The sequence below is a fragment of the Rhagoletis zephyria genome, unplaced genomic scaffold, assembly GCF_001687245.7.
Source record: "Rhagoletis zephyria isolate East Lansing unplaced genomic scaffold, Rhagoletis_zephyria_1.1 Rzeph_scaffold_03573, whole genome shotgun sequence".
NCBI lineage: Eukaryota > Metazoa > Arthropoda > Insecta > Diptera > Tephritidae > Rhagoletis > Rhagoletis zephyria.
The window spans coordinates 17,273-40,879 of record NW_016160656.1 but is presented as its reverse complement, the minus strand read 5'-3'; the positions used below and the strand labels follow the sequence as shown (position 1 = coordinate 40,879).

The window sequence follows — 23,607 nt, the reverse complement described above, 5'->3', positions numbered from 1 at the left end:
AACTGACTATGCATCTACGAGTATGTATGTATATGAAAAGGTCAGCACTTTCTGCTGCTCGGATCAGCGAAAAATTAGTTCAATGGCATTTGCGGCCATTTCACAAAACAGGCTCGCAACACATTTTGCATCGAGATAATGTTTCATAATTAATATTAAATTTCATTCTTTTATTTTATTTTTTAGTCTTCTTTTTTGTTCTTTCTCACAATTTTGCTATAAATTAGAGCAAATATTTGTCATCGCCATGGTTGCAATCAGCAAATCATCGTTGGCATCAACAAGATAACTTTCGTAGTACATGCTCTCACATTGCACGAGTAGTAATAGCAAATTGCTGTCTAGACTAGAATGAAATCTCTTTTGTCTGACGTATATATTGAGGGCTTATATTCAATACCCTCTATCTGCACTTTTCACAAAAATTAGATTCTAATATAAAAATCCACCTAGGACTTACTGCGCGAACACAATGAAAACGACGAGCTACAAACTACAGCTGTCAAATTATTTTAACACGTACTCTTATGTAGATAATTATTTTGGCGACGACCGGGCTACGCGACGGCTGTGGTTGTGGCCAGATTAGATCTATTTCTATTTTTCTGGCGACAGATAAGGTTCTTCCTCTTCTTTTATGTCAAACTCATACAAATTTATGATGTCGCTGCCGCGTTCAAATAAATCATGTCGCCATCGACAATGCATTTAGATAATGAAGATGACAAATTGGAAGCTGTGGTCCGTAGCTCGTCGTTTGTGTCGTGTGTTCAGAACTTTAACTGTCATTGGTGATATTAATGCTGGCCATGTATAACGCTTGACAGAAGAATTTACTATTAAATTGCAAATGAAAGCCGTTTTACAATGTGGCACATTTTTTTCCTGAAAAAATGACTTTAAAGGGTAGATACATTTTACTGAATAACTAATTTATGAACGTATTTACTGATATGACGTCTTCTAAGGGTCGCAGCATTTACGTAATACTGAATTTTCAATTCTGCCACGATTTATTTGATGTACTATGAATTCGCGAGTATTTTGACACGCTTTACGCTAATTTCTAATCCATAGAATTTCGGACACAGCTTTGGTCCGTTTGACATGGAACGTTCCACATATATTACCGGCTGACTTTGCACCTCGTGAACCGTTTTCGGTTATCCTTTATTTTATCGGAAAGATGGTACCTCAAGGGTGATCCGACACAAATTTTGTTTAGCTCTTATTATTGTGTCATGAAAAAAGTTACGATACTCCTAAATTTTTATATGAGCTTTGAAGCTGGTTGTATTCTTTGCTTAAAAATTTCTTGTTTTTTTTCTCGACTTCAAATTAGGGCTGTGCGATTAATTGATTATTCAAAAGTTTAGTTAATCATAAAGTAAATAACTCAATTATTCGATTAATTGGAAATTATGATTACTCGAAAGTTCAATTACTCGAGTAACCAAGATTTTGATTAACCAAAAACAAACATATATGCGTAATTTGCTTTATGATTAATCAACATTATGAGTAAAATGAGTAATCAACATTTCAAAGTACTGTTTACATATAAAGCAGTTGAAGTTCCTTGATACTTTGAAAACAGCGTTTCTGTTTGCAAAAAATTATTTTTTTATGTACAGAATGTAAGAAAGAAAATAAGCATTTTCCAAAGCAAACTCATTTAACGAGGAAAATTAATTTTTTTGAGTAATCATATATCAAGTAACTCGATTAATCATTGTTTTGAGTAATCAAAATCTTGATTAATCGAGTAATTGATTAACCGGAAAACTGATTAACCACCTTGGTCGAGTAATCGAATAATCGCACAGCCCCACTTCAAATAAATCAATCGTCGGAATACATTTAATTTAATATTTTTTTTATGTACATACATATTTTATCGCATAACTTTGGACCACGTTAACCGATTTCTATAATTCTTTTTTTTAAGAAAGTTGGTATCTCAGAGGAGATCCCATACTAATTTGGTTGTTCCGATCATCGGTTCATGAAGAAATTAACGGTACTCTTAAGTTATTATAAGAGATTTGAAGCATATTAGTAATTATCGATATACTTATCGCTCATTTACTTCAATAGTGTCATAGTCCAAAACAAAAAAATTTTGAGTTGAGTATGCAGAAACTACCGCTACCTCTTCTTCTATGTTGTGTTGATTACCAGTATCTCACTAGAACAAAATATGTATAAATTTTTCAAAAATTCAAAACTTTAAAGCCGTTTTTCTCGAGTTTTGCTTTTCTGAGTAATGGCATCATTGAAGTAAATGAGCGATAAGTACTATGTATGTACATATACATATATGTATATAACGGTACCTTAATTCTAAAAGGCCCTAACCTGAAAATTTTCTATTTTACAGGAGATGCAAAAAAAACGTTATAAAAAGAAAATCCAAAACAGATAGGAGTTTTGAAAAAGAGGCATATAATTTTTAGTGAAGGTGTATTTTAATAAATAGTATATCCTACCAAAATCTGTGATAGACGCAGTTTCGAAAAGAAATTGTTGGTTAGGGCCTTTTTGAAATAAGGTAAGGACATGTATGTATGTATGTAATAATGTAAACAGGACTATCTCTGTATGTATATACCTATGTACATATGTAAGGGCATGTACATACATACATACATACATACATATGTATGTACCAATTTGCACAAAATTTATTTAACTCACCTGCTCCATATTTGACGTTACTGACATTTTCGCGATTGTAAATATGTTTTTTAAAAGTTTCCCTATTTTAAAAAGTTTTTTTTTTCCAGCCGCCTTTTATTTTCCACAGACACGAAGTGTTAAGAACATTACTGCTTTATTAATAATCAATTAGGATTATTTTGCAATTTCGAAAATCACTTTACTCCTTACAAGCTACTAAGCGTGCATATCAAGTTGTACTTTATACTTAATCTGTTTTAACATTTTTCTTCTATGTTTTATTTTAAGAGTTTTCTTATTCTGAGCTTTTATTTTTTCTATGTATTTATTCGCATTTTATGTAATATCTGACACATCGCTTTGTACCTTTTCACGCATACACACCAACAATTTGGCCGGCCTTTAATGCAACTTCAACTTCTTCACTTCCACTGCTCAGCGGTAGACAGAAATTTACACATACATACATACATACATACATGCATATATGCACTGATGCAAAGGTTCACCAACACAACAATAGCACGCATTTGGTACACAGTCGCCTTGTTGATGTTGCCGTCACCGTCGCCGTCGCCGCTGTCAACCAATACGCACAATTAGTTGGGTGGATTTTTTCATTTATAAGTCAGCCAAGGTTTTTCACTGACGCCACAATGCGACTAAGAACAACAACACAAACAGTCAAAACACACTGCTGACTCAGCTGATTTGAGCTCGACTCTACTGCAAAGCTCGTAAAAAAAAGTTTCGTATTTCCGTTGAGCAGCTTCCTTTTCTTTCCTTTGTTCGCCTTCAATGTTATAGTCTACCTAATTACGCTTGGCTTGTTTTTACGGTAATATTATTTTAACCACTAGCTCCCCGCAACGACATCAGACTGATGTCAGACTGATGGAACTTCCCACTTCCTTTGCACAGCATTGGGTAATAATATTTTGCAAATTCTGCTAGTCACATCCGCTTCCTTTATTACTTCTTTGTGGCAGCACAAGTTTTCTTAATTCAATTGTTACACTTTATTCTTAAATAGTTAGCATTTAATAATGTTGCATTGAGCTGAAAACGTCCAATTTTTATTTTATAAGATGCGACACGGTAAGGACGAATTCCGTCTTCTGTGTGTACTCTGGAAATGACAGTTTGCACATTCGTCTGCCTGCATTTTCACTCCTGTTCGGCCGTCAATCCATTATGTGTGGTACGTTTTAGCAATGCGCCGGCGCTATGAGGATACACACGAAGTTGGCTGTGGTTTGCGAGGACATGTCACTTAAATTGCGGTTAATTAAGGGTAAAACTTTCGATAAAAATGTAATCGTGAAAACACTATGCTCTGCGAAAATATATTTGTATGTATATAATTATGCTTATAACTAAATATACAACGGGAGAAGGGAGATGGGCTACGACATACATGCATATGTACGTATACACCGGCTAAGAATTACAAAAAAGTTGTATAAAATCGGCAAAAAATTATAAATTCAGGCCTCTAAATTAACTAGCATCTGGCAGCATTGGTATGAGGCAACAGTGGTCGCCAATTGGCTTTTGTCGAATTGGAAAACCGAAACAACAACACTAGTAAACAGCAGTAGGGATGTCGATGGCAAAAATACATCGATTTATTTCTTTGATTCCATGCATCGAAATATAAATCGATATTTTTCGATATATAAGAACATAGCATTTTACGATATTATTTCACAGCAAAATATGTTATTCCCAAAATTGTACAAAATTTCAAATTAATTACTATAGCTGAGCTAATTGAGATGCTAACGGACTATTGAACTAGGTTAAAAACTTTTCCGTAAAACCATAGATGTAAAAAATAATAATTTTTAAATCATTAAAAATTCTTCCTTAATTATTCGATACATATATAATATAATTTATACAGAGAAAATGTTGGGGGGAGGGCGGGCGTTGTTTAGGGGTTGGCGGATGCCATGGTCATTAGAAATGGTTAAAATAACTTGAATTGCTGGAAGAAATTGCTTCATTTTTCAAACTTAATCTGTTTGAATGAGATGGATGAAACCCCTGCAATCGAGAGTCTTCAAAAAATATATGGGTCCCGCTCACTTCTTTTTTTGCACAATTGAAAAACTGAAAGGATGGTTCAATGTTCTTCAAATGTCAGGTTTCAAAAAAAAAAATCTGTGTATCGATACATCGACTATTTTTACGTACATCGAGGGGAACATTTAAAACATCGATATTCTCGATGCATCGATGTTTTTTCGACATTCCTACTAGTAAACAGTGCAAAGAATGGCGACGTCAGCAAGGCGGTTGTAATTCATTTTGGAATTTAAGTAAAATAACTGCAAAACAAGAAGAATTAAGACTAATAAGTAATTGAACCAGAACTGATAAAGAATTAATAAACAGGTCTGTAAAATCGTATACTATGAACATAAGTGTGTGAGAAGCTGGCCGTTAGGAAACAAAGGATTTCAAGCTGAACAACAAATACAAGACAACATATGGAACCCGACTGCCACAACGTTGACTAATGTCATTCATTGCCTGCAACCTGCATTTCTCACCTAAGTAAATTCGGTAGAAATATTTCCACATGCATATGCTTGTTAAAAATTTAGCAGAAAATTCTTTGTCGTGCATACAGATTATTGAAACTTGGGTCATCAAAGTTTCTGATCGAATTTCATAATGACACAGCCGCGTTATGAGCTCCTAAACAATGGCAATCAACAGGAAGATGCTAGCCCTAGTGGTCTACTAAGGCGTGCTACGTTTGGTGGACGCTACGATGACGGCGACGACGGAAACGAAGAAATTGAATTGGGTACAGAACATCGCATTAGATATGAAAGTGATGACGATGAAGAAGAATATTATGTGAATGGGCATTTGGCAAGAAAAGCCAGTGATCGGGATAGTGTCCATAATGAATCAGGAGGAGTAATGGGATCACCGGCAATAACTGCTCACCGGGCGGGTTCACGTATCATGCACATGGCTGTTGGAACTGTAGCTACTATACTACTTTATTTAGCACTTTCTATATCGCTAACATTCTATCAGCAAAAGTTAATTAAGGTACATACATTCATACATACACACGTTTATGCATTTCTAACCATCTCTTTGCATTTTTAATGACTTTCAAACCTATTATTATTTTAGAAATTAAAATTTCCCCTAACTATCGTTACCTATCATTTGGTATTGAAACTTTGCCTTGCTGCTATTGTGCGTGGTATTTACAAATTATGTGTAGGAAAAACGTGCGTCAAAATAGATCTACGCACATCATGGCAAAAAATGGCTCCAGCTGGTATTGCCAGTGGCATCGACATTGGATTTTCAAATTGGGGTCTTGAGCTGGTGTCCATATCTCTATATACTATGACTAAATCATCAACCATAGTTTTTATATTGATATTTGCAATAATGCTTGGACTAGAAAAAAAGGTATAACTAAAATTAACATGTTACTAAATTGTATATTGATTTAAAATTAATATTTAATTGCAGAGCTTATTTCTCATATTTATCGTCGGTCTCATTGCAATAGGATTATTTATGTTCACTTATGAATCAGCACAATTTAACGCACTTGGTTTCATTTTTCTGCTACTGGCATCGCTTAGCAGTGGCATTCGATGGAGTTTCGCCCAATTTGTTATGCAAAAATCAAAATTAGGTTTGCATAATCCCATAGATATGATATATTACATGCAACCATGGATGATAGCGTCGCTATTGCCGTTCTTGGTAACTTTTGAAGGTAATAATTACTTGAGGAGAAAAAATGAGTTCACAAATAACATGTATTTCCAGGTCAACCGCTTTATGACGTGTTTCGCGATCTATCTAATACATCCAACGAAGTAATTTTAATTAATATTTTTTATATCACCTTTGGTGCTGTGCTGGCTTTCCTAATGGAGTGCAGCGAGTTTTTGGTGCTCTCAAAAACATCTGGCTTGACGCTTTCAATTGCCGGAATCTTCAAGGTAAATTTCAAAACAAACTTGTGTAAATAATCATAAACTATACACATTCTTGCATTCTTAAGGATATTTGTCAACTCTCATTGGGAGTGGAAATTAATGGAGACCAGCTGAGCTTGATAAACGTGTTTGGCTTAGTAGTTTGCTTAGCCGGTATTTGCATGCATTTACTACACAAGTATTTAACTTTTACTAAAATGGAGACGGTGAACATGGATGAGGATGATGGTGAATTATGTTTCAATGAGACCAGCATTAGTCCCACTACAAATTGCAACAATCAATCTAGTGGCAATGCAATTACAAGCGGAAACGTATTGACTGCCGTTTTGCAAAAGAAACATTCCGCGCAAACTGTACCGTTATTAGAACAGAGTGATTCTGATGATTCTAACAATGACAATGAGCAAAGTGCTTCTGATGTTATATTTGACGTATTGAAGCGGCGTGATATGCAACGATAAGGAAAATAGAAAAACTTTTTTCATTTCTTTGCATTACGATTTTTGAACTAGCTAATACGCTAGAAAATGTAAATGTTGTATAAATCATTCCCCTGTATTACTTACGCGTTACCGCTCTACTCCTTAAACTGTGAAAATAAATTTTAGTAGATAAGTGAATTATTGTTCCCTTGTATGTTTTAATGTTTGAAAGAATGAATTTTAGTTTCTTCGAAAAATTTAAATAAAATTTGAATTGTAAGTTTGTTTTAAAATTTTATGAAATTAGTACTACAGTCTCTTAAGGTTGTAATATATGTAGATATCTTGACTTTTAGTTTAGAATTGAATAATATTGTACTTTCAACGTGTATGTAAGTCTGATCAACGTTTTTCTTTTTGGATATATTTAGTAAATATATGTACATATAAAACATACGATTGCCTATTTAAGATAAGTCTCCATGTATCTACTTTACAATTGAGTGCGTTCAGAAATGCATCAAGCCAAAGCATCAGTCTCGTTTCATTTCTAAACTATAATTGATGGAAATGTCAAATATGCGCAACCACAGTTAAAAGCCGAATTCGAACTTAATTGCGTAAATAAGACATTTCTATCATATAGTTTGGAAAAGAAATATACTGATGCTTTTGGCTTGCTGCATTTCTGAACGCACCTATTGTCCACTTTTCAACATTGCTGGTACGTATTTAGTGTAATCCCAAATCTTATAGCACATTAGATATTAAATAAATGCGACCTCGTACTCTATTTGTACAATAAAAAAAACATATTGATGTTGGCAATTCGTATCTAGTGTACCACTTTTTATTTTACTATTTGATTTATCAGACAGGTTCTGCAATTCAATCAAACTCGCTTTGAATTCAAATTGGCAGGGGTTGAAATTCACTCGGAAGTGAATTGCAGAACCTACTCGAATATTTTTAAGACTAAAATCCACCCGGGATGAAGTCGAAGAAACCGACTGCTGAAACCTTGGATTTTTTACGATTTTTCTGCTGAGTTGAATTATATAAATCATGTAACTTAAGTTATGCAGGTTAAGGGTTCAGAAGTACATATATACATATATAGTATGTATACTTTATAATTTGAATAGTTGTCTTGAAACCCAAAACTTGATTAGGTTAAAAGGCATCCAATAAGCAAATATTCTTTAAAAAAAAATGTATTAACAAATCCCAAGAAGCTTCTGAAATGGTATATTTTATTTCCATTGTACAATCTGTTTTTTTCTTTTTATTGCAATTTTTTGCATAGGTTTAACCAAAACTTCAAACCACAGTAACGGCCAGGAATATACATACATTTGTATCTGTTTAACATAACAAGAATATTCAATATGAGAGAAGAAAGAAAATAACTAAAAAAAATTAAGAAGTATTTAAGAAAAACTTACTATTGAAGACAAACCCCAATATAATTTATAGCTAAATAACACCATCATCGTTTTCCAACATTCGCCTACGTTTTCCCAACAACGGGAAATTAGGGCTCAAACACGAAGTATTCTCCTGCCCGTCGTCACTTTCATCGCTGAACGCCGCTGAACGCGACCTCTTGCCTAGAACTACCGTACATTCGGTTTGGGGAAATTTGCATTCACCAAGGTCACTTTCATTTTCCGACGATTCAGATTTCATATCGCTTATAGATACAAAACCAGACTCCGGACTATCACATAGAGTGGCTCCTGCGTTCGATAGTTTAGCCGCTGCGTATAGCATTGCTTGCACTTTACTTATATGTAAGTTATGCAAGGCAATTATAGCTTCCATACAAGGTTCGATCATATCCTGCGTACATTCAGTTACACTTACAAGATAAGGCGTCCAAAGAGGCGTTACGAAGGAAAGATGCCGCACAGCTGCAATACAAGATGCAGCAATTATTGATGGTCTGGCGTTGACGAACTTGATATCTGCAAAAACAAACTGCCAATAAAAAAAAAATTTAAACTTTAAAATATGATTGGTAACCGTACAGCACAAAGTCTCATCTACAAGATTAAACAATAACTTGCTTAAAACTGTAGCCATTTCTTCATAAGTACGGTAATAAGGTGGTACTATGTCAGGTGTTGCATCGTTCAGTTGTTGATGCTGCAATATGGTACGAAAATCGGACATGCCACCATGCCAATTTTGCAAATATAAATGAAAATCGTCCAGCGTTATGATGTTATTAGCAAAATACTCAGCAAAGGTGGCCGTTGTCGGGCGAATCAAGTCGAAATGAAATAGCATTAAAACCTTCATTTCGGCTTTGCGGAAATCGTCCAATGTGTAAACATCACCAACTAACTTATTGAGCTCAGCAAATTTTGGTGCATTAATATCGGCTTCCTCAATTTTAGCAGCTACTATTAAACATGTCATTGCTGTTAAATTTAGTTTTTCTGTTCGAATGGTGTAATTGTCCATGAAACCATCTAACAAGTAAAGCGCTGAAATGGATATAAAGTTAAAAATTAATCAAGAGCAAATTATGTTGAATTACGTATACACATGTAGGTGCATATCTATACGCGCGCTAAAAGTAACTTAACTTCACTTAAAAAAAAATAAAAATATAAATAAAAAAATATTCTCACCTAAATGTAAAGTTGTTCGCGAAAGTTGATGCACTTCTGTCGCCACCTTCAATAAACGCAACATTACCGGTCGAAAACCACATTGTTCCGATTGAAAACTTAAAACATTTCGGCGTAACTCTGTTTCGCGCAACGTTTGGAAAATATCGTCGGAATAATCGCATATCCAGTGGGATTTCTCTATTCGCTAAAAGTTAAAAATTAAATTTTTAACAAAACCAAACCTTAAAGTTATTACCCGATTCGTAAACAATTCGACGGAATTTGAATATGGAGGAAAGATAGACGCATCCAAAGTTTCTGTAGCAGCTGCAGCAGCTGATGCCGCTCCTGTCCAGGTAACACCAAGGACGCCAAACCCGGTAAATGGAATCACCGGCGAGTAGCAACACAGACTTGCATAGCTGCAATCAAGCGCCTCTGGCGTTTTAATGTTATCCATTTGCCGTTCTTGGTAAATTTGTCCCCGTTTAATTGCTATTATTTTTCTAAATATGCTTTCATATTCAATTCTAAGTTTACACAAAAAACAAAAATGCAATACATAAATTTGACAAGCGGTTCCAATAACGGTATTTTGCAAGAATCCCACATGGTTGCATTTTGAAGGACCAAAGTACGAAATTAAGTAAGTAATAAGACAACCGGTTATGTCTTATTTCACCATAGTTTGAATCGATTAATCGAGAACGTCCGATTCGACTATTTTCTTATTTAGGGCCTCTGCCAGTCATGTATGAAATTTTGAGGGATCAAACCAAAACTTTAACATTTCTCGTGGTGAATACGAACGCCAGAATTTTACCTAGCTCATGGGGCTAGGTAAAATTTTGACAGCTTCTTAATATGTATTCACATAACATTATTTGTCGGTAGTATAGGGTCAAGTTCAAAATGGAAGCTGAATGTAGCATAAACAAGCGTACGTTACTTCCAAGTTATAAAATGAATATAAACTTTAACAATTTCAGCAAAACGCAAATAACAGAGCTTTCGCATGAGCGTTTGATGTTTTTCAACTGTCCAAATTTTACTTTGCAGCGAAATTCAATTTATTCGTACACCATAGTAAATGTTTCCACCCCGTCTCACCCCGGAGAAAAAGTTACCGGTTTGTACACAGCCTCAGTAGCAAAGTTCTATGGTAAAAAAACGTTTTACTAGGGTGAGAAAATTTTTCATTCTGCCTTATCCTGAGTTTCGCCCAAAACACAGTCTAATCGAAGATATCACATATAAATTTTGATGCCGATTGAAGTCGGTTAAGGCGTGCCGCACAGGGGTCAAAGTTCAGATTACCCTATGAAGACGTCTTAACCGACTCCAATCGGGACCAAAATTTATGTGATATCCTCGACTGCAGTAGTATCGATTTTGAGTATTAGAGGAAAAAAATTAATTTTAATTTTTTGAATCTCCATAGAGGAATCTGTATTTATATGTGATGTCTGTAACCGTGGTATTACCGATTGAGGGGTTGAGGCCCTCCCTAATAAACATATCGTTACCTAAATTACCTAACCAAGGCGGATCGTGTTTAAAAATTAGTATCTCTTTTTATTTTAGCTTTCTCATTGTAATTACAAAATACTTATTAAAATTTGATGCGTACATACAAGTTCACCGTATATGGCTTATAAATTTAACGTTGCATTCGTTTAAATTGAATTGTACATACTTGTGTTGCAACCGTCAATATTTGTACCAGCAAACCGAATATTATTTTGCTACTGTTAATTATAAATAATATTTACATATTTAAAAAATAACTAATTTTGAGGCTTTCCATATTTCTGCTTTTTATGAAACTTTTTCGGATTTATGCCATACGCTTTCAAACGATCGTCGCTAATGTTGACGTCGCTATTTGTAGATTTGCTTTTGTGGAATTTTTTCAAGTTCGGTTTGAATTTCGCTTTCTGTACCTTGTTTCCCGCAAATTTATTTTTCTCCGAAATCGCATTTAGAGAGCCTTTTTTATTTTGATTATGCTTAAACGGATTTGACTTATGTTGTTTTGTTTTTCTATCCTTCGGATTACTTTGTGTGTTCACCTTCAGACTAGTTGTACTTGTTGAAGGCTGCACATCAGCTATGGTAAGGTCGTTTGTTTTAAAAGGATTCGGCTTGTTTTGATCTACCTTTCTCTTTTGGTTATTTTTTAATTGTTGACCTGCTGTATTAGTTCCTGGAGTTTTTGTAGTAACTTCTTCCGCGTTATTGGGTTTAGCTTTGCGTTTTTTTCGCTTATTTTTACTCTTTGTTTCTGTCTCTAGACGAGCAGCAGTTGAAGCGGGCACTTTCGAGTTTGAATCCTCTGATAATTTCACTTTTTTGTCGTTAGTTTCAGCATCAGCATCGATATCATATGGTTTGTCTGCCACTTTTGACTTCCGTTTCTTCTTTCTTCTCGCCCTTTGATTGTTTGCATCGTTCTCCACTTGATTTACTGCGCGGGGGGTAACTGGCTCAGACTGGTTAGATTTATCCTGGATATTTTGTTTATCCTCCTCTCCATCGTCTTCATCGGAGCTATGAATGTGAACAAAAATTTGTCAGTTTATACAGCTATGACCTTTTTAAATTGCTTTCTTACCCTTCGCCATATAAACTTTTGAATATTTTACGTTTTAGTGCTTCATTTTTTGCTTTCAGTTTGTACAACCTTTGATCTTTTTTTTCTATGTGTTCTGGTCTATTCTGAATAGCTTTCTTTAAGCTTGCCCACTGATTTAGCTCCTTGTTTTTGGCTAAGAGAATCTGAAAGGCATAATATGTGTGTATGTTATTGTAGAACTCATAAACTATAGTTAGTGCCGCAGAGCTATAAAGCTAATATTTATTACCTCTTCTATAGTAAGACCAAAATCGTTTGGTGTCGTTTCCACATACTTAAAACGGCAAGGAATATCGCCAATCATGTCTTCACAATCCAACTTGTAATACTCATCAATATAATCTTCGTAGGTTTTTTCCTCCTCTGGATTAAATGCTGGCTTTTCAGTCTTTATCATTTCCATGAATTGACTCTTCCGCCCTTTACGGCCTTTTCGTTTCTTCGTATTCTCGATAAGCTCTTTTTGCATCTGTTCTTTAGTTTCCTCAGGATCGTAATCACAGTCCATGTTAAAGTCTTCATCTTCGCAATGTAGATCATTATAATAGTCATCATTGTCATCTGCATTTGGATCGTAATTATCCCAATCTTCCACTTTTAATTCTTCAATATCCGAGGGGCATTCCGGTTTTTCTTCACCTTCATCTACTTGATAAAATTCTTCATTGAATATCTCTTGCATACGTTTATCGTGTGCTTCAGGATCGAAATCTTCTTCGAGTTCTTCATCTTTAAATCCAAGTTCTTCATTACCCGTAACCATTTTAAGTTTAAGTATTTTTTCTTCAATCTCTTTGCGTTTCATTTCTTTAACCATTTCTAGTTCTTTCATTTTCTGTTCCTTCTCATGCTTTTTACGCTCTTTGATTTCCTGGCGTTTTTGTTTTCTACGATCATCTGATTGGCGAACCGACTGTTCGATGGTTCTCGGATAGCGTTTTAGGAATTCAGCATCTGGTTCTTCGAATCGAAAATTGTATTTCTGTTCAAATTCTGCCTGTTTTTCGAGTTCTTTTTCATCTTCTGATAAAGGTTGATTATCACCAACGATTTCATCATAAGTGGGAATATCGGAAGATTTTGCATTTGTATAGCTAAGATAAATATTTTTGTATATTTGAAAAAGTGAACTAACGTTTAGATTTACCCTTTATTTAAAATAAAATCTCGCAGAAAACGCTCACTTTGCGGCAATTTTTCACTGCTCCAATAGGATTTCAAAGGCTTCAGCTTTTCTTTAATAGGATCTTCAAAGTCCTCTTTTTTACCCGCTAGCCATTCGAAATAATCTGCATCCTCTTTATGTTGTTCCTCTTTAGTTTTGTTTCTCTTTTTGAATATACCACCAAAAGCATCTTCTCCTTCACCTTCATCTGAATCATTTGCATTCATAACTTTTTTAAATTCTTCTTTCAACGTCCGCTCTTCTTCTACAAAAGTGGGAGACACCGGCCGTGCTGAAACTTCTGCATCAGAATCTGCAATTATGAAAAGACAAACATATATTTATATTTCTAAAATATTACACGTGTATATGTCGCTTTACTTACCGTCTTCAAACTTTCCGCCTTTGTCTAATATAATTTGCCGCTCATAGTCCTTTAAAGTTATAGGTTTACTATGTTTGTCTTTTTGGACATTTTGTTTACCTTCGCCGTCTCCACTTTCAGTGTCTTCATTTAAAGCTTGAAAAAATTTTGTGCTTTTATCGTAAATCGCTGGGTCTTTGCTCTTCAGCGATGCTAAGGTTTTCAAGAATTCTTGATCAAATTTTGGATCAAACTCTTCATCTTCGTCAGAGGAGCTTTCGCTATCACTAGTGGACTCGGATTCATCCACATCATACCCTCGATCTTTGACTGAAAAAGCAACAAGATTAATTTTTAGCACCAATTTCTACGGGAAATATACAAACATTTCTTCAGCAATTCTTTCTTTCGAAAACTGTTGTAGGATTTTGCATACTCCTTGTTNACCACTTTCAGTGTCTTCATTTAAAGCTTGAAAAAATGTTGTGCTTTTATCGTAAATCGCTGGGTCTTTGCTCTTCAGCGATGCTAAGGTTTTCAAGAATTCTTGATCAAATTTTGGATCGAACTCTTCATCTTCGTCAGAGGAGCTTTCGCTATCACTTGTGGACTCGGATTCATCCACATCATACCCTCGATCTTTGACTGAAAAAGCAACAAGATTAATTTCTAGCACCAATTTCTACGGGATATATACAAACATTTCTTTAGCAATTCTTTCTTTCGAAAACTGTTGTAGGATTTTGCATACTCCTTGTTGGTGCTGATCTGCAGCTCCTCGCCTTCGTTATCATCTGACCCATCAAACAGATTTTTACTCATTTTCGTTTCAATTTGTAAATTGATTTTAGCGAACGTAATCAAACACTGATCGCTCACACGTGCTTGTTTTGTACAAAAAGAAAAACAAAAAAAAAACATAATTTTGACATTTAGAACCAGCGCGGCGAAAATCGAGCTGCTCTGGCAATACCTTGTATGAATTCGCCCTGCTTTAAATGTAGAAAAAATTTTGTTTGGTCTGCATTACCTTCAACTAATTGCAGGTCTATTCGCTAACAATAAAGATTGGAAATTCCATGCTCGAGCAAACTATATAATTCACACATACCAAAGAACGTACAAGGCGAATTTATAAAAGATGGTGTCCAAGGCGAATCTATACAAGGTGCTGTTATCGGATCCACTGATTTCACGGCAAATTTATACCTTTTGTCAAAATTATGTGTTTGTTGTAATTTTATTTTGTACTGATTGTCAATGTGCGTATAATTTGTTATTGTAATTTTTTTGTTCTGCCGACATGTCATTGGTATGAATTTCAACAAACAAATGATTTTGACGTAATGCTTTTTACGGCGAAAAAATAAGCTGTCGCTCCAAAACCACCTTCAAGGTCTATTTAACACCTTGTTAAATACGCCTTGACCACCTTGTTAAATACACCTTGCTACCACCTTGTATAAATTCGCAAAAAAAAACTTCGTAAAAATTCAATGTATCGAAAAAAATACATCGATATGTCGATATCTATCGGAAGGCCCAAAACTTCGGTTTTATTCGATGGATCGAATAGCAAACATCGATGCTTCCGATGCATCGATATTTTTTCTGCATACCTACGTTGGGCACAGCTATACCGACGAAGTGTTTTTTTTATCGACAAACAGCTGATTAATCAATTTATTGGAAATAAAAAATTACATCGTTTTACCAGCGCATAGAAACATCTATTAACTGGATAACGAATGTAAAATACGATGGCAGATACGGAAGACACATCTATAACTGACAAGGATAATTCAAAGAGTAGGTGCATTTAGTTTTTTTCATATACACAATTATAAAATCGTAATTTTTCCGATGCCAGTTTGTATTCTGTTGAACGCTACTGGGAATGTTCCAATCATCAAAAAACGTAAATGGACCGTGGATCCCAATAAAACCGTCAGCTGGATACAAAAGTTTATACATCAGTACCTTAAACTAGATGCCAGCGAACAAATTGTAAGACCATGTAATATATGCATACCTACCTAGCCGCTCTATGACGTATTTTATCTTCCTAGTTCCTTTATGTGAATCAGACATTTGCACCTGCACCCGATCAAATTATCAAGAATCTTTACGAATGCCACGGAACTAATGGCAAGCTTGTGCTGTATTACTGCAAGAATCAAGCATGGGGTTGATAAGGTCAATCGGCTTCAGCTAGTCTGTAAAGATTAGATTTAAGTTAATATTACGTAGAATATTCGATTTATGATAGATTTTACGTATTTATATATGTATAGTATATAAAATTAATTCAATGCATAACTGAGCATTTTAAAAAAGTTTTTATTTTTATTTTAGGGGCACAAAATATTTTTATTTAAACTACAACTTTTACCCAATACATTGCTTAAAGTATGGACATTAATTAGCCATCTAATTAACTTCAAGCATTGTTCTATGCTTTTAATCGCCTCGTAGTGATTCCAAGTGATCAGCAGCGTCTTTTGAAATTCTATGGTATTTGGCGATGGCAGGGCGATAGTAGTAGGCTTTGTAATCACTGCGTTCAGCCATCTTGGCATGTATCTCTTTCTCAAGCCCTCTAAAAATTTTAGGGAAATTATATACTGAAAACTACGTAGAAGTAATTATATTACCTCATGAGGGCCTTTTCGTTTTCCTCATAAATGTGATGCAAAGCTTTCTCGTATTCCTGCTGTGGGGAAGGATATATATAACGGGCGATGAAACGAGAAATCGGGTGCTGAAAGTAAACGGAAATACATTTTCACCTGCTTAAAAACAGTCTCAAGTTTACTTAATTAAGAAAATAAATATATGTATGTAATTTTAGGAAAAAAAGCAAAGTTTGGAGGCATCAAATTTTTTTGCTGCTTAGTGCGATTCTTTGGTTGCAAATTTCAAGGGCTCATTTAATTGTCTGATCAACCAACCTTATGATATTCCCAATGTTTTGGTTCGTAGCCTTCCGGAATTTCGGTCAATTGGGCTGGGCCAATGAAAATATTGGCATATAGCACAATCGCAGTAATAGGTATCAAACCTATCATTACGTAGAAGTGCAACAAATCCTTAAATTTATTCCACTGAAAACGAGAAGGTTGAATTGTAAATTGATGATGGTCATGACCAGAGTTGCGTATCTGCATCTGTACCGCTAGAATAAAGCAAAGATATCCATTGAAAATGGGTCTGCATTTGTGAATTATATTTCTGGGTTGCGTAATGTGATTGACAATAGACATCACACATCCTTTCTATGTTAGCCTACCTTTCCTGCACACTGGAGATTGAAGAACATTACGATACTGCGCCAACCTCGTCAAAGGACGTGAAAAGCTGCTCCAAGAGACCATTTTCGTACCCAATACCAACTAAAGAAGTGTCGAAGGCAAAAGCGCAATGTGCGAGGAATAAAAATATTTAGCAGGTGGAGTAGGGGAGAACGGGTGTGAGAAATGTTACTGTCAGAGTTTGACAGCACCAAGGTCGATAACGCGGTTTATTAAACCAAAAACGAACAAGACTTTTGGTTGATGACAGAAAAATACTCTTTTTCGTGGCAGAGATTTTTGCGGACGTGCTTGTCGTTTTAGCTGTGACTTATAAAGTGTATATTTATTGGTAAAAAATATTATAAACCTAAAATATGTACGGTGGTGAAGATTATGGAACCGTTGTAAGTGCATATAATCTTTGAAACTAAACTTGCCAAGGGCTTTGAATTATATGGTTGACATAACCAAACTTTCTGGCCAAAGTGACAACAGTGCTGCATGAATATTTGACCACATACGATTCTCTGTAATTTTCAGGACTACTACGATGATTACGGTCACACCGGTGACCCGCAACTGGATTTGGAGTACGAGCGTAATTACTATGCCAGCCGAATGCCTGACAACGTGAAGTATTTCCTGCAGAACTTCTGCCAAGCCATTAAGGAGGGCGTCCTTTTCGACATTCAGAATATGTACGAGAACACCTTTCCACAAATCAGTGATCATCATTTTGATAAGAGTGCTTGGCCTGATGAGCAAGAAGTATCTGCAATTGTAGATAATGATAAAGTATTTCTGATTTTGTATAAGGAATTATACTATCGCCATATTCATGCACGCATACCTGGTGGCCCAAAATTGGATCAACGCATCAATTCATTTTTCAACTATTGTGACTTCTTTAATTTAATAATTTCATCCCAGAATCCTGTCTCTTTAGAATTGCCTGATATCTGGCTGTGGGAACTGGTCGATGAATTTGTTTACCAATTTCAGAATTTTGCTCAATACAGGTAAGTAAATTGTAAGCACGTGTTGTCGGAAATTACCAAAATAATTTCATAGGGCTCGCCTGACTGATAAAACACAGGAAGAAATCCAACAACTTTGCGTTAATCACAGTAACGTTTGGAGCATACTTTGTATTTTGAATGTTCTGCATTCTCTTGTGGATATTTCCAATATCAAGAAGCAACTGGAAGCAATTTCTCAGGGTAACGATCCTCAAGGCGTTGCCGGTGAGTTTGGAGAATTGTCATTTTACAAGATGTTGGGGTACTTCTCGCTCGTTGGCTTGCTGCGCGTGCATTCGCTGTTGGGTGATTATTATCAAGCCATAAAAGTATTGGAACCAATTGAAATTCACAAGAAATCACAATATTCGCACATACCCGCCTGCCAAATTTCAACTTCTTATTACGTTGGTTTCGCATATATGATGATGCGACGTTATGCTGATGCTATTCGAACCTTTTCTGAAATTCTGCTCTACATTCAACGCACCAAGCAGCTGTATAGCACACGTTCTTACCAAAACGATCAAATCAACAAGCAAGCTGAACAGATGTACCACCTGCTGGCGATCTGTCTAGTGCTACACCCACAATGCATCGATGAATCTATTCAACAGGTTCTACGTGAGAAAAACTACCATGATGCCATGTTCAAAATGCAGTGTGGCGATTTGGAAGTATTCAAGTCATTCTTCATCTTCGCTTGTCCACGATTTGTAAGCCCATGCCCCCCTGCCGCCGATGCACCATTGGAAGATTATGTAAAAGATCCAATGGAACACCAGTTGATGGTGTTTATGGATGAAGTGCGTCAGCAAAAGGATTTGCCTACAACTCGTTCGTATCTTAAGTTATATACAACATTACCCTTGGCCAAATTGGCTTCGTTTATCGATCCTAATGCTAATGAAGATGATATTACGAAGCTACTTATTCGCCTACTTTGTTTCAAACACAAAATGCGAAATTTAGTTTGGACTAAAGGATCTAGTGGCCTAGAAGGCAATTTTAAATCTGGCTCCGAGGTAAGTTTTGTACACTTTAATTTATGGAAGGCTGATTAAAAAAAAAAAATTATTTATGTAATTTCAGTTGGACTTCTATATTGATGATGACATGATTCATATTGCCGATACAAAGGTTTCGCACCGTTATGGCGACTTCTTTGTGCGGAAAATAATGAAGTTCAATGACCTTAACCGCAAATTAAAGAATATACACATTTGAGCAGAGCCTCAGCATATTTCTCGTAATTCGCAATGTTTATTTAAACAAAATGCGCATAAGTGAACATAATTTTGTAATTCAAACCCCTGTAACTGGCACTTTTATGGAAAATAAATAGGCGTTAAGCCTGCAGAAGAGCCGATTTTATATATGCAATTTCTATGGTTAATTGAAAACCTTACAAAAAAAGGAGAAAAACAATTATCCGGTTGCTAAACTTGTGTCTGCTTTCTTAAGTTTTTTATTTAAATTAATATGATTTTAAACTTTCATACACTATAAGGATAGGTTCAATCTCTGATTTTTCAGGTGATTTGCGTATAAAATATGTTACATTTACGAAATATTCCATTTCTTGAGGCAATTTTAAAACATCTGTCAAAATTTTAACGTTTCGGTCTAACAGACATTGCCTGTATTCTTCTTTAACAACTGACTAAAACTGATCGTTTATCATTGTTAACTTTTACGTTTTAATGTCTCAATTGTATGTTGTTTAACGCATTAGGTGTGCTGTATGATGTGTTCAATTAATATTTTTTTATTAATGTTTAAACTGCACACTGGTTAAGAAAATTGTCTTCAATCGATTTTTCCAAAAGCCGCCGTACAATTTTGGACAGTTCACTATACGCATAACAGAAATATGTAAAAAAAAAACATTAATTAAGAGTAGCTTAGAAATATACTCTTATTATTATCTTTTTTTTTTTGTAAAGGTGACGCAATTAGAAAGTTTGCATGAAGTTCTTTGGTTAAAATGATATAAAATGGTACGTAATTGTATTTGAAATGATAAATTTACATCAAATAAAATTTTAGATATTGTACACATAAACATACACTAAGAGTAAATGATACTCCTTGTAGCCAAGGCGTTTTATGTTACAATTGTTATCTGAAAATCTTCGCCTCTAATGATACATTAAAATATTCTTAGATTCCGACAATATGTGAATGTAGCATTCAGCGTAACAATCAATGATATGCACACACATTAAATGCTCGTGTTGTGCTTAAATGGATTTTTGTTTTAGAATTTATCTTAACATATTTTTAAGTTATAAGCTAAGTATGACGAAATCTTATTTCAAATTTTAGTATATAATACAAATTTTTGCACCGACACACTTAAAGTCTGGGCTATTTGTTAAACCTACACTAAAATGCACAGTTTAATTAATTTTTGTGCGTTGTGCACCATTGCAATCCTAAACTCAACCGATGGGTGTTTGACGTTGGTTGACGTCAATCAGATATATGTCTTTGTGGTTCTGCAGTACGAAATCGATGAAGGCATTAATCGGCCGGATATCCTCTAAGGTGGTGTTGCTTCTGTTCGACCATAGAAAGTTTGGGCCGAACACAATCGCCAAATTCGAAGAGGTCATTTTATTTAAATCTTCACATTCCATGACCTGTAAAAATGTTGAAAGCAAAAACAAAATTGGAGTTGCATTGACGGATCAATGTTCGTTCACTACATCAAACTCACTCGAACGAGAAACTCTACTAAGTACTTGAAAAGCTCATAGTTTTCTTCAGGTAACTTTTCCCTAATTAACTGTGTGACATTACGTGAGCGCTCCTCCTTGGGCCAATCTAAAAATTAAAATGTATGAAGAGTTACCAAAGCTTCCGAGTTATTGTCACACATTTCACATACCTAAGAAACTCGTGATGTCATCGTATAGTTCGAAAGTTAACAGCGGTTCGCTGAGATCACGCAGGAAACTTTTGAGTAAGCCAGCAATTACGTGTACATTGACATTTGATATATCAACATCTTCGCCGCGATTTACTCGCTCTTTTAATGCAATTATTTCGGTATGATTGCCAGAACGACGAAATATACCCTCCGTGTCTATCATGCCGGTAATGGAGAGTGAATCTACGCATTTGCGTACTATTGGTGGTATGGAGTTTAAACATGGACTGTTAGATACAATGAATTTAAGTGGTGCGCCAAACTGTACAGTGTTGGCCATTTGTTTTACTGTACTGCTGCTTCCACTACCGTATCCGTATCCGTATCCAAAGGGGCCAGTATATCCTCTCCCACGAAGATTTAACTGTTCATCAAAATCACACACGCTATCGGGCACTTTTATCTTGGAGAGTCCCAAAGCCTGGCGTAATTCATCCAAACTGGAGATGTACACGAGCTTTTGACGAAATTTATCGCTGATGAATGGACTGAAGAATTTCCAGACAAAACGTATGAAAAGCGTGGGATGGACCACGTATAGATTTTTCAGATTCTTGCGAAAATTGCGGTCCAATTCTTTATATGAATTCCACAGCAATTGTGCTGATGGCTTACTATGCTCCCTTAAGCCTTGATGAAAGTACACAAGAATGTAATCATTCTCTACAAATGGTTCAATTTCTTTTATAACATCACTGAAAATATAATTTGTTTATTAAGCCAAATATTCATTTGAATAAGATCGAAAGTTTGAATTAATATACCAGATGAATTTTTCCATTTGTGATTTCTCTGGAAATCGTGATGCATAAATTGCAAATATGTGTCTACCCTGCTTGTCTGTGCCGAGAAAGTCGCACTTAGGTTTAACGCCCACAATACTTTCCGCCTGCTCCTAAAGTTTTTGACAATTTTTATTCACTTGTATTCAACATTAACATTAGGTGCATTCTTTTGCAACCGAGCTACAAACGACCACTCGTTTAAATGACGAAATACACGCAAAGCAACAACACAAAGTCGGCTATTTATCTGAGCTCAGCCAGGTCGGTTAAAAATACGCGACCTGAAGGGCAGTGTTGTTAAGTAAGGTGGAGAGGGAAATTTTCGTTTCCTTATATACGTGACTCAAATTTTAAACAAGTATATATATTACGCAAATACCTCGCATAATTACTCATTTAAATTGGCTTTTGTATTTAAATCCCGTTAAACTAATCACATGTTTCTTACCAGCCACCAACAGGGTTGCTTAAGTAACTAAAAGGAAATTTTACGCGAGTTGAGCGTTGTTTTGTCGCTCGCTTACAAAAAAATGCATCTATTATCAAATTCTACCAACCTCGCCCAATTGATCCTCGAAATCGTCTTCCAATGGATTTACTATTTCCGCAGACTCGATCTCTTCATCTAAAAATATAAATAACAATTTTCATAGTCATATATATGTACATTTACAAATTAGTATATCAACACCTCATTTACCCACCTTCAGCTAAAACAAAGTCGTCAACCATAACATCTTCTGGAATGCAGTAATTGTAAAATTAAGATTATTAAACAAAAGGGTTTAATTTTAAATGAAATTACTTACTTTGCAATGGTGCTGAGGATAGTAGTTCTGTATCATCGAATTCCAACTTAGGTTCAAAATCATGCAAATCTGACAAACTGGGCTGCGGTTCATCGGAATTTTCGACCACTGAGTTTATTGCCGGTCCTATAGCGAAAAAAACGTATTATTTCTATAAATAAATATTTATAATTAAATGACATAGTAATCTTACAATTAATTTTAGCCTTTAAGCGGCAAAGTTTTATTTTGGTGATTAATCAGTGAAGAAAAAGTCATTAATTTAATAAAAATCTCAAGTAGTTGTGTTTTTACTATTTTCTTTTTTTTTATAAAATACAGAAATACCTATAAGAGTTGATAGTATGTACACTAGAAAAACAGACATTCACAGTTCAATAAGATACCCTGCAAACCTAAGTTCCCGAAATCTTAACGAAATCTTTAGGAGTATCTCATTTCTGTAACGATTTTTTTACGAATCTTCAAAGAATATTATATGAAGTGGTGGCCACGAGCTCGTAAAGAAATTTCTGTACGAAAAATAAAGAAAGAAAATTCCGAAAAGCTTCTGCAAGAAATTCTTCACATAGCAGCATTATTTTCATTTCTTCGAAGTGTGTGTGAGATCTTTACGAATTCCTTAAAATTTCTCTACAATTCAGAATACTCTGAAAAAATGGTTTGCAGGGTACGTAAATTTAAGTAAGTATGTGTGTGCAGAAAGGCAGTAAAAAGTTAACATGCTACCAACATTCATAAGCATCGCTATTACGACTTCACACCTTTGCAACATGTAAGTATGTAGGGCGCGTTCAGAAATGCATCAAGCCAAAGCATCAGTCTCTTTTATTTCTAAACTATAATTGATGGAAATGTCTTATTTATGCAACTAAGTTCCTATTCGGT

At 35.1% G+C, this 23,607-nt stretch overlaps 7 protein-coding genes across 12 annotated transcripts; 3 read left to right on the top strand and 4 right to left on the bottom strand.

Moving 5' to 3' along the window:
• Positions 1 to 4,918: 4,918 nt before the first annotated feature.
• Positions 4,919 to 7,372, top strand: LOC108369271 (solute carrier family 35 member C2). 5 transcript variants are annotated; one of them, XM_017624361.1, is made up of 6 exons: positions 4,919 to 5,003; positions 5,080 to 5,751; positions 5,839 to 6,126; positions 6,190 to 6,442; positions 6,496 to 6,671; positions 6,734 to 7,132. In XM_017624361.1, the coding sequence occupies exons 2-6, from the start codon at positions 5,362 to 5,364 to the stop codon at positions 7,130 to 7,132; spliced, it is 1,506 nt and encodes a 501-aa protein (XP_017479850.1). In that variant the 5' UTR covers positions 4,919 to 5,003; positions 5,080 to 5,361. The 5 variants fall into 5 exon arrangements, with proteins under 5 accessions (XP_017479850.1, XP_017479848.1, XP_017479849.1 ...); XM_017624359.1 differs by having other exon boundaries at positions 4,929 to 5,241; positions 5,318 to 5,751; XM_017624360.1 differs by having other exon boundaries at positions 4,929 to 5,241; positions 5,295 to 5,751.
• A 635-nt stretch (positions 7,373 to 8,007) lies between these two features.
• Positions 8,008 to 10,912, bottom strand: CycJ (Cyclin J). 2 transcript variants are annotated; one of them, XM_017624363.1, is made up of 4 exons: positions 9,971 to 10,912; positions 9,733 to 9,919; positions 9,124 to 9,585; positions 8,008 to 9,060 (listed from the first exon to the last, which is right to left on the bottom strand). In XM_017624363.1, the coding sequence occupies exons 1-4, from the start codon at positions 10,172 to 10,174 to the stop codon at positions 8,570 to 8,572; spliced, it is 1,344 nt and encodes a 447-aa protein (XP_017479852.1). In that variant the 5' UTR covers positions 10,175 to 10,912; the 3' UTR covers positions 8,008 to 8,569. The 2 variants fall into 2 exon arrangements, with proteins under 2 accessions (XP_017479852.1, XP_017479851.1); XM_017624362.1 differs by having other exon boundaries at positions 8,008 to 9,585.
• Positions 10,913 to 11,263: 351 nt separating this feature from the next.
• Positions 11,264 to 15,311, bottom strand: LOC108369263 (protein KRI1 homolog). The gene is made up of 7 exons (XM_017624348.1): positions 14,580 to 15,311; positions 14,324 to 14,523; positions 13,900 to 14,008; positions 13,497 to 13,827; positions 12,579 to 13,443; positions 12,329 to 12,492; positions 11,264 to 12,264 (listed from the first exon to the last, which is right to left on the bottom strand). The coding sequence occupies exons 1-7, from the start codon at positions 14,797 to 14,799 to the stop codon at positions 11,502 to 11,504; spliced, it is 2,652 nt and encodes an 883-aa protein (XP_017479837.1). The 5' UTR covers positions 14,800 to 15,311; the 3' UTR covers positions 11,264 to 11,501.
• A 126-nt stretch (positions 15,312 to 15,437) lies between these two features.
• Atg12 (Autophagy-related 12) lies at positions 15,438 to 16,206 on the top strand. The gene is made up of 3 exons (XM_017624354.1): positions 15,438 to 15,687; positions 15,749 to 15,885; positions 15,948 to 16,206. Exons 1-3 carry the CDS (start codon positions 15,639 to 15,641, stop codon positions 16,068 to 16,070), a joined length of 309 nt encoding a protein of 102 aa, XP_017479843.1. The 5' UTR covers positions 15,438 to 15,638; the 3' UTR covers positions 16,071 to 16,206.
• Positions 16,207 to 16,227: 21 nt separating this feature from the next.
• Positions 16,228 to 17,381, bottom strand: ND-SGDH (NADH dehydrogenase (ubiquinone) SGDH subunit). The gene is made up of 4 exons (XM_017624353.1): positions 17,168 to 17,381; positions 16,830 to 17,053; positions 16,533 to 16,639; positions 16,228 to 16,477 (listed from the first exon to the last, which is right to left on the bottom strand). Exons 1-4 carry the CDS (start codon positions 17,250 to 17,252, stop codon positions 16,339 to 16,341), a joined length of 555 nt encoding a protein of 184 aa, XP_017479842.1. The 5' UTR covers positions 17,253 to 17,381; the 3' UTR covers positions 16,228 to 16,338.
• Positions 17,382 to 17,421: 40 nt separating this feature from the next.
• eIF3l (eukaryotic translation initiation factor 3 subunit l) lies at positions 17,422 to 19,559 on the top strand. The gene is made up of 4 exons (XM_017624350.1): positions 17,422 to 17,575; positions 17,712 to 18,190; positions 18,243 to 19,215; positions 19,283 to 19,559. Exons 1-4 carry the CDS (start codon positions 17,546 to 17,548, stop codon positions 19,415 to 19,417), a joined length of 1,617 nt encoding a protein of 538 aa, XP_017479839.1. The 5' UTR covers positions 17,422 to 17,545; the 3' UTR covers positions 19,418 to 19,559.
• An 83-nt stretch (positions 19,560 to 19,642) lies between these two features.
• RhoGAP68F (Rho GTPase activating protein at 68F) lies at positions 19,643 to 22,845 on the bottom strand. The gene is made up of 7 exons (XM_017624351.1): positions 22,720 to 22,845; positions 22,615 to 22,650; positions 22,468 to 22,535; positions 21,890 to 22,020; positions 21,084 to 21,820; positions 20,913 to 21,019; positions 19,643 to 20,835 (listed from the first exon to the last, which is right to left on the bottom strand). The coding sequence occupies exons 2-7, from the start codon at positions 22,640 to 22,642 to the stop codon at positions 20,635 to 20,637; spliced, it is 1,272 nt and encodes a 423-aa protein (XP_017479840.1). The 5' UTR covers positions 22,643 to 22,650; positions 22,720 to 22,845; the 3' UTR covers positions 19,643 to 20,634.
• Positions 22,846 to 23,607: the final 762 nt, after the last annotated feature.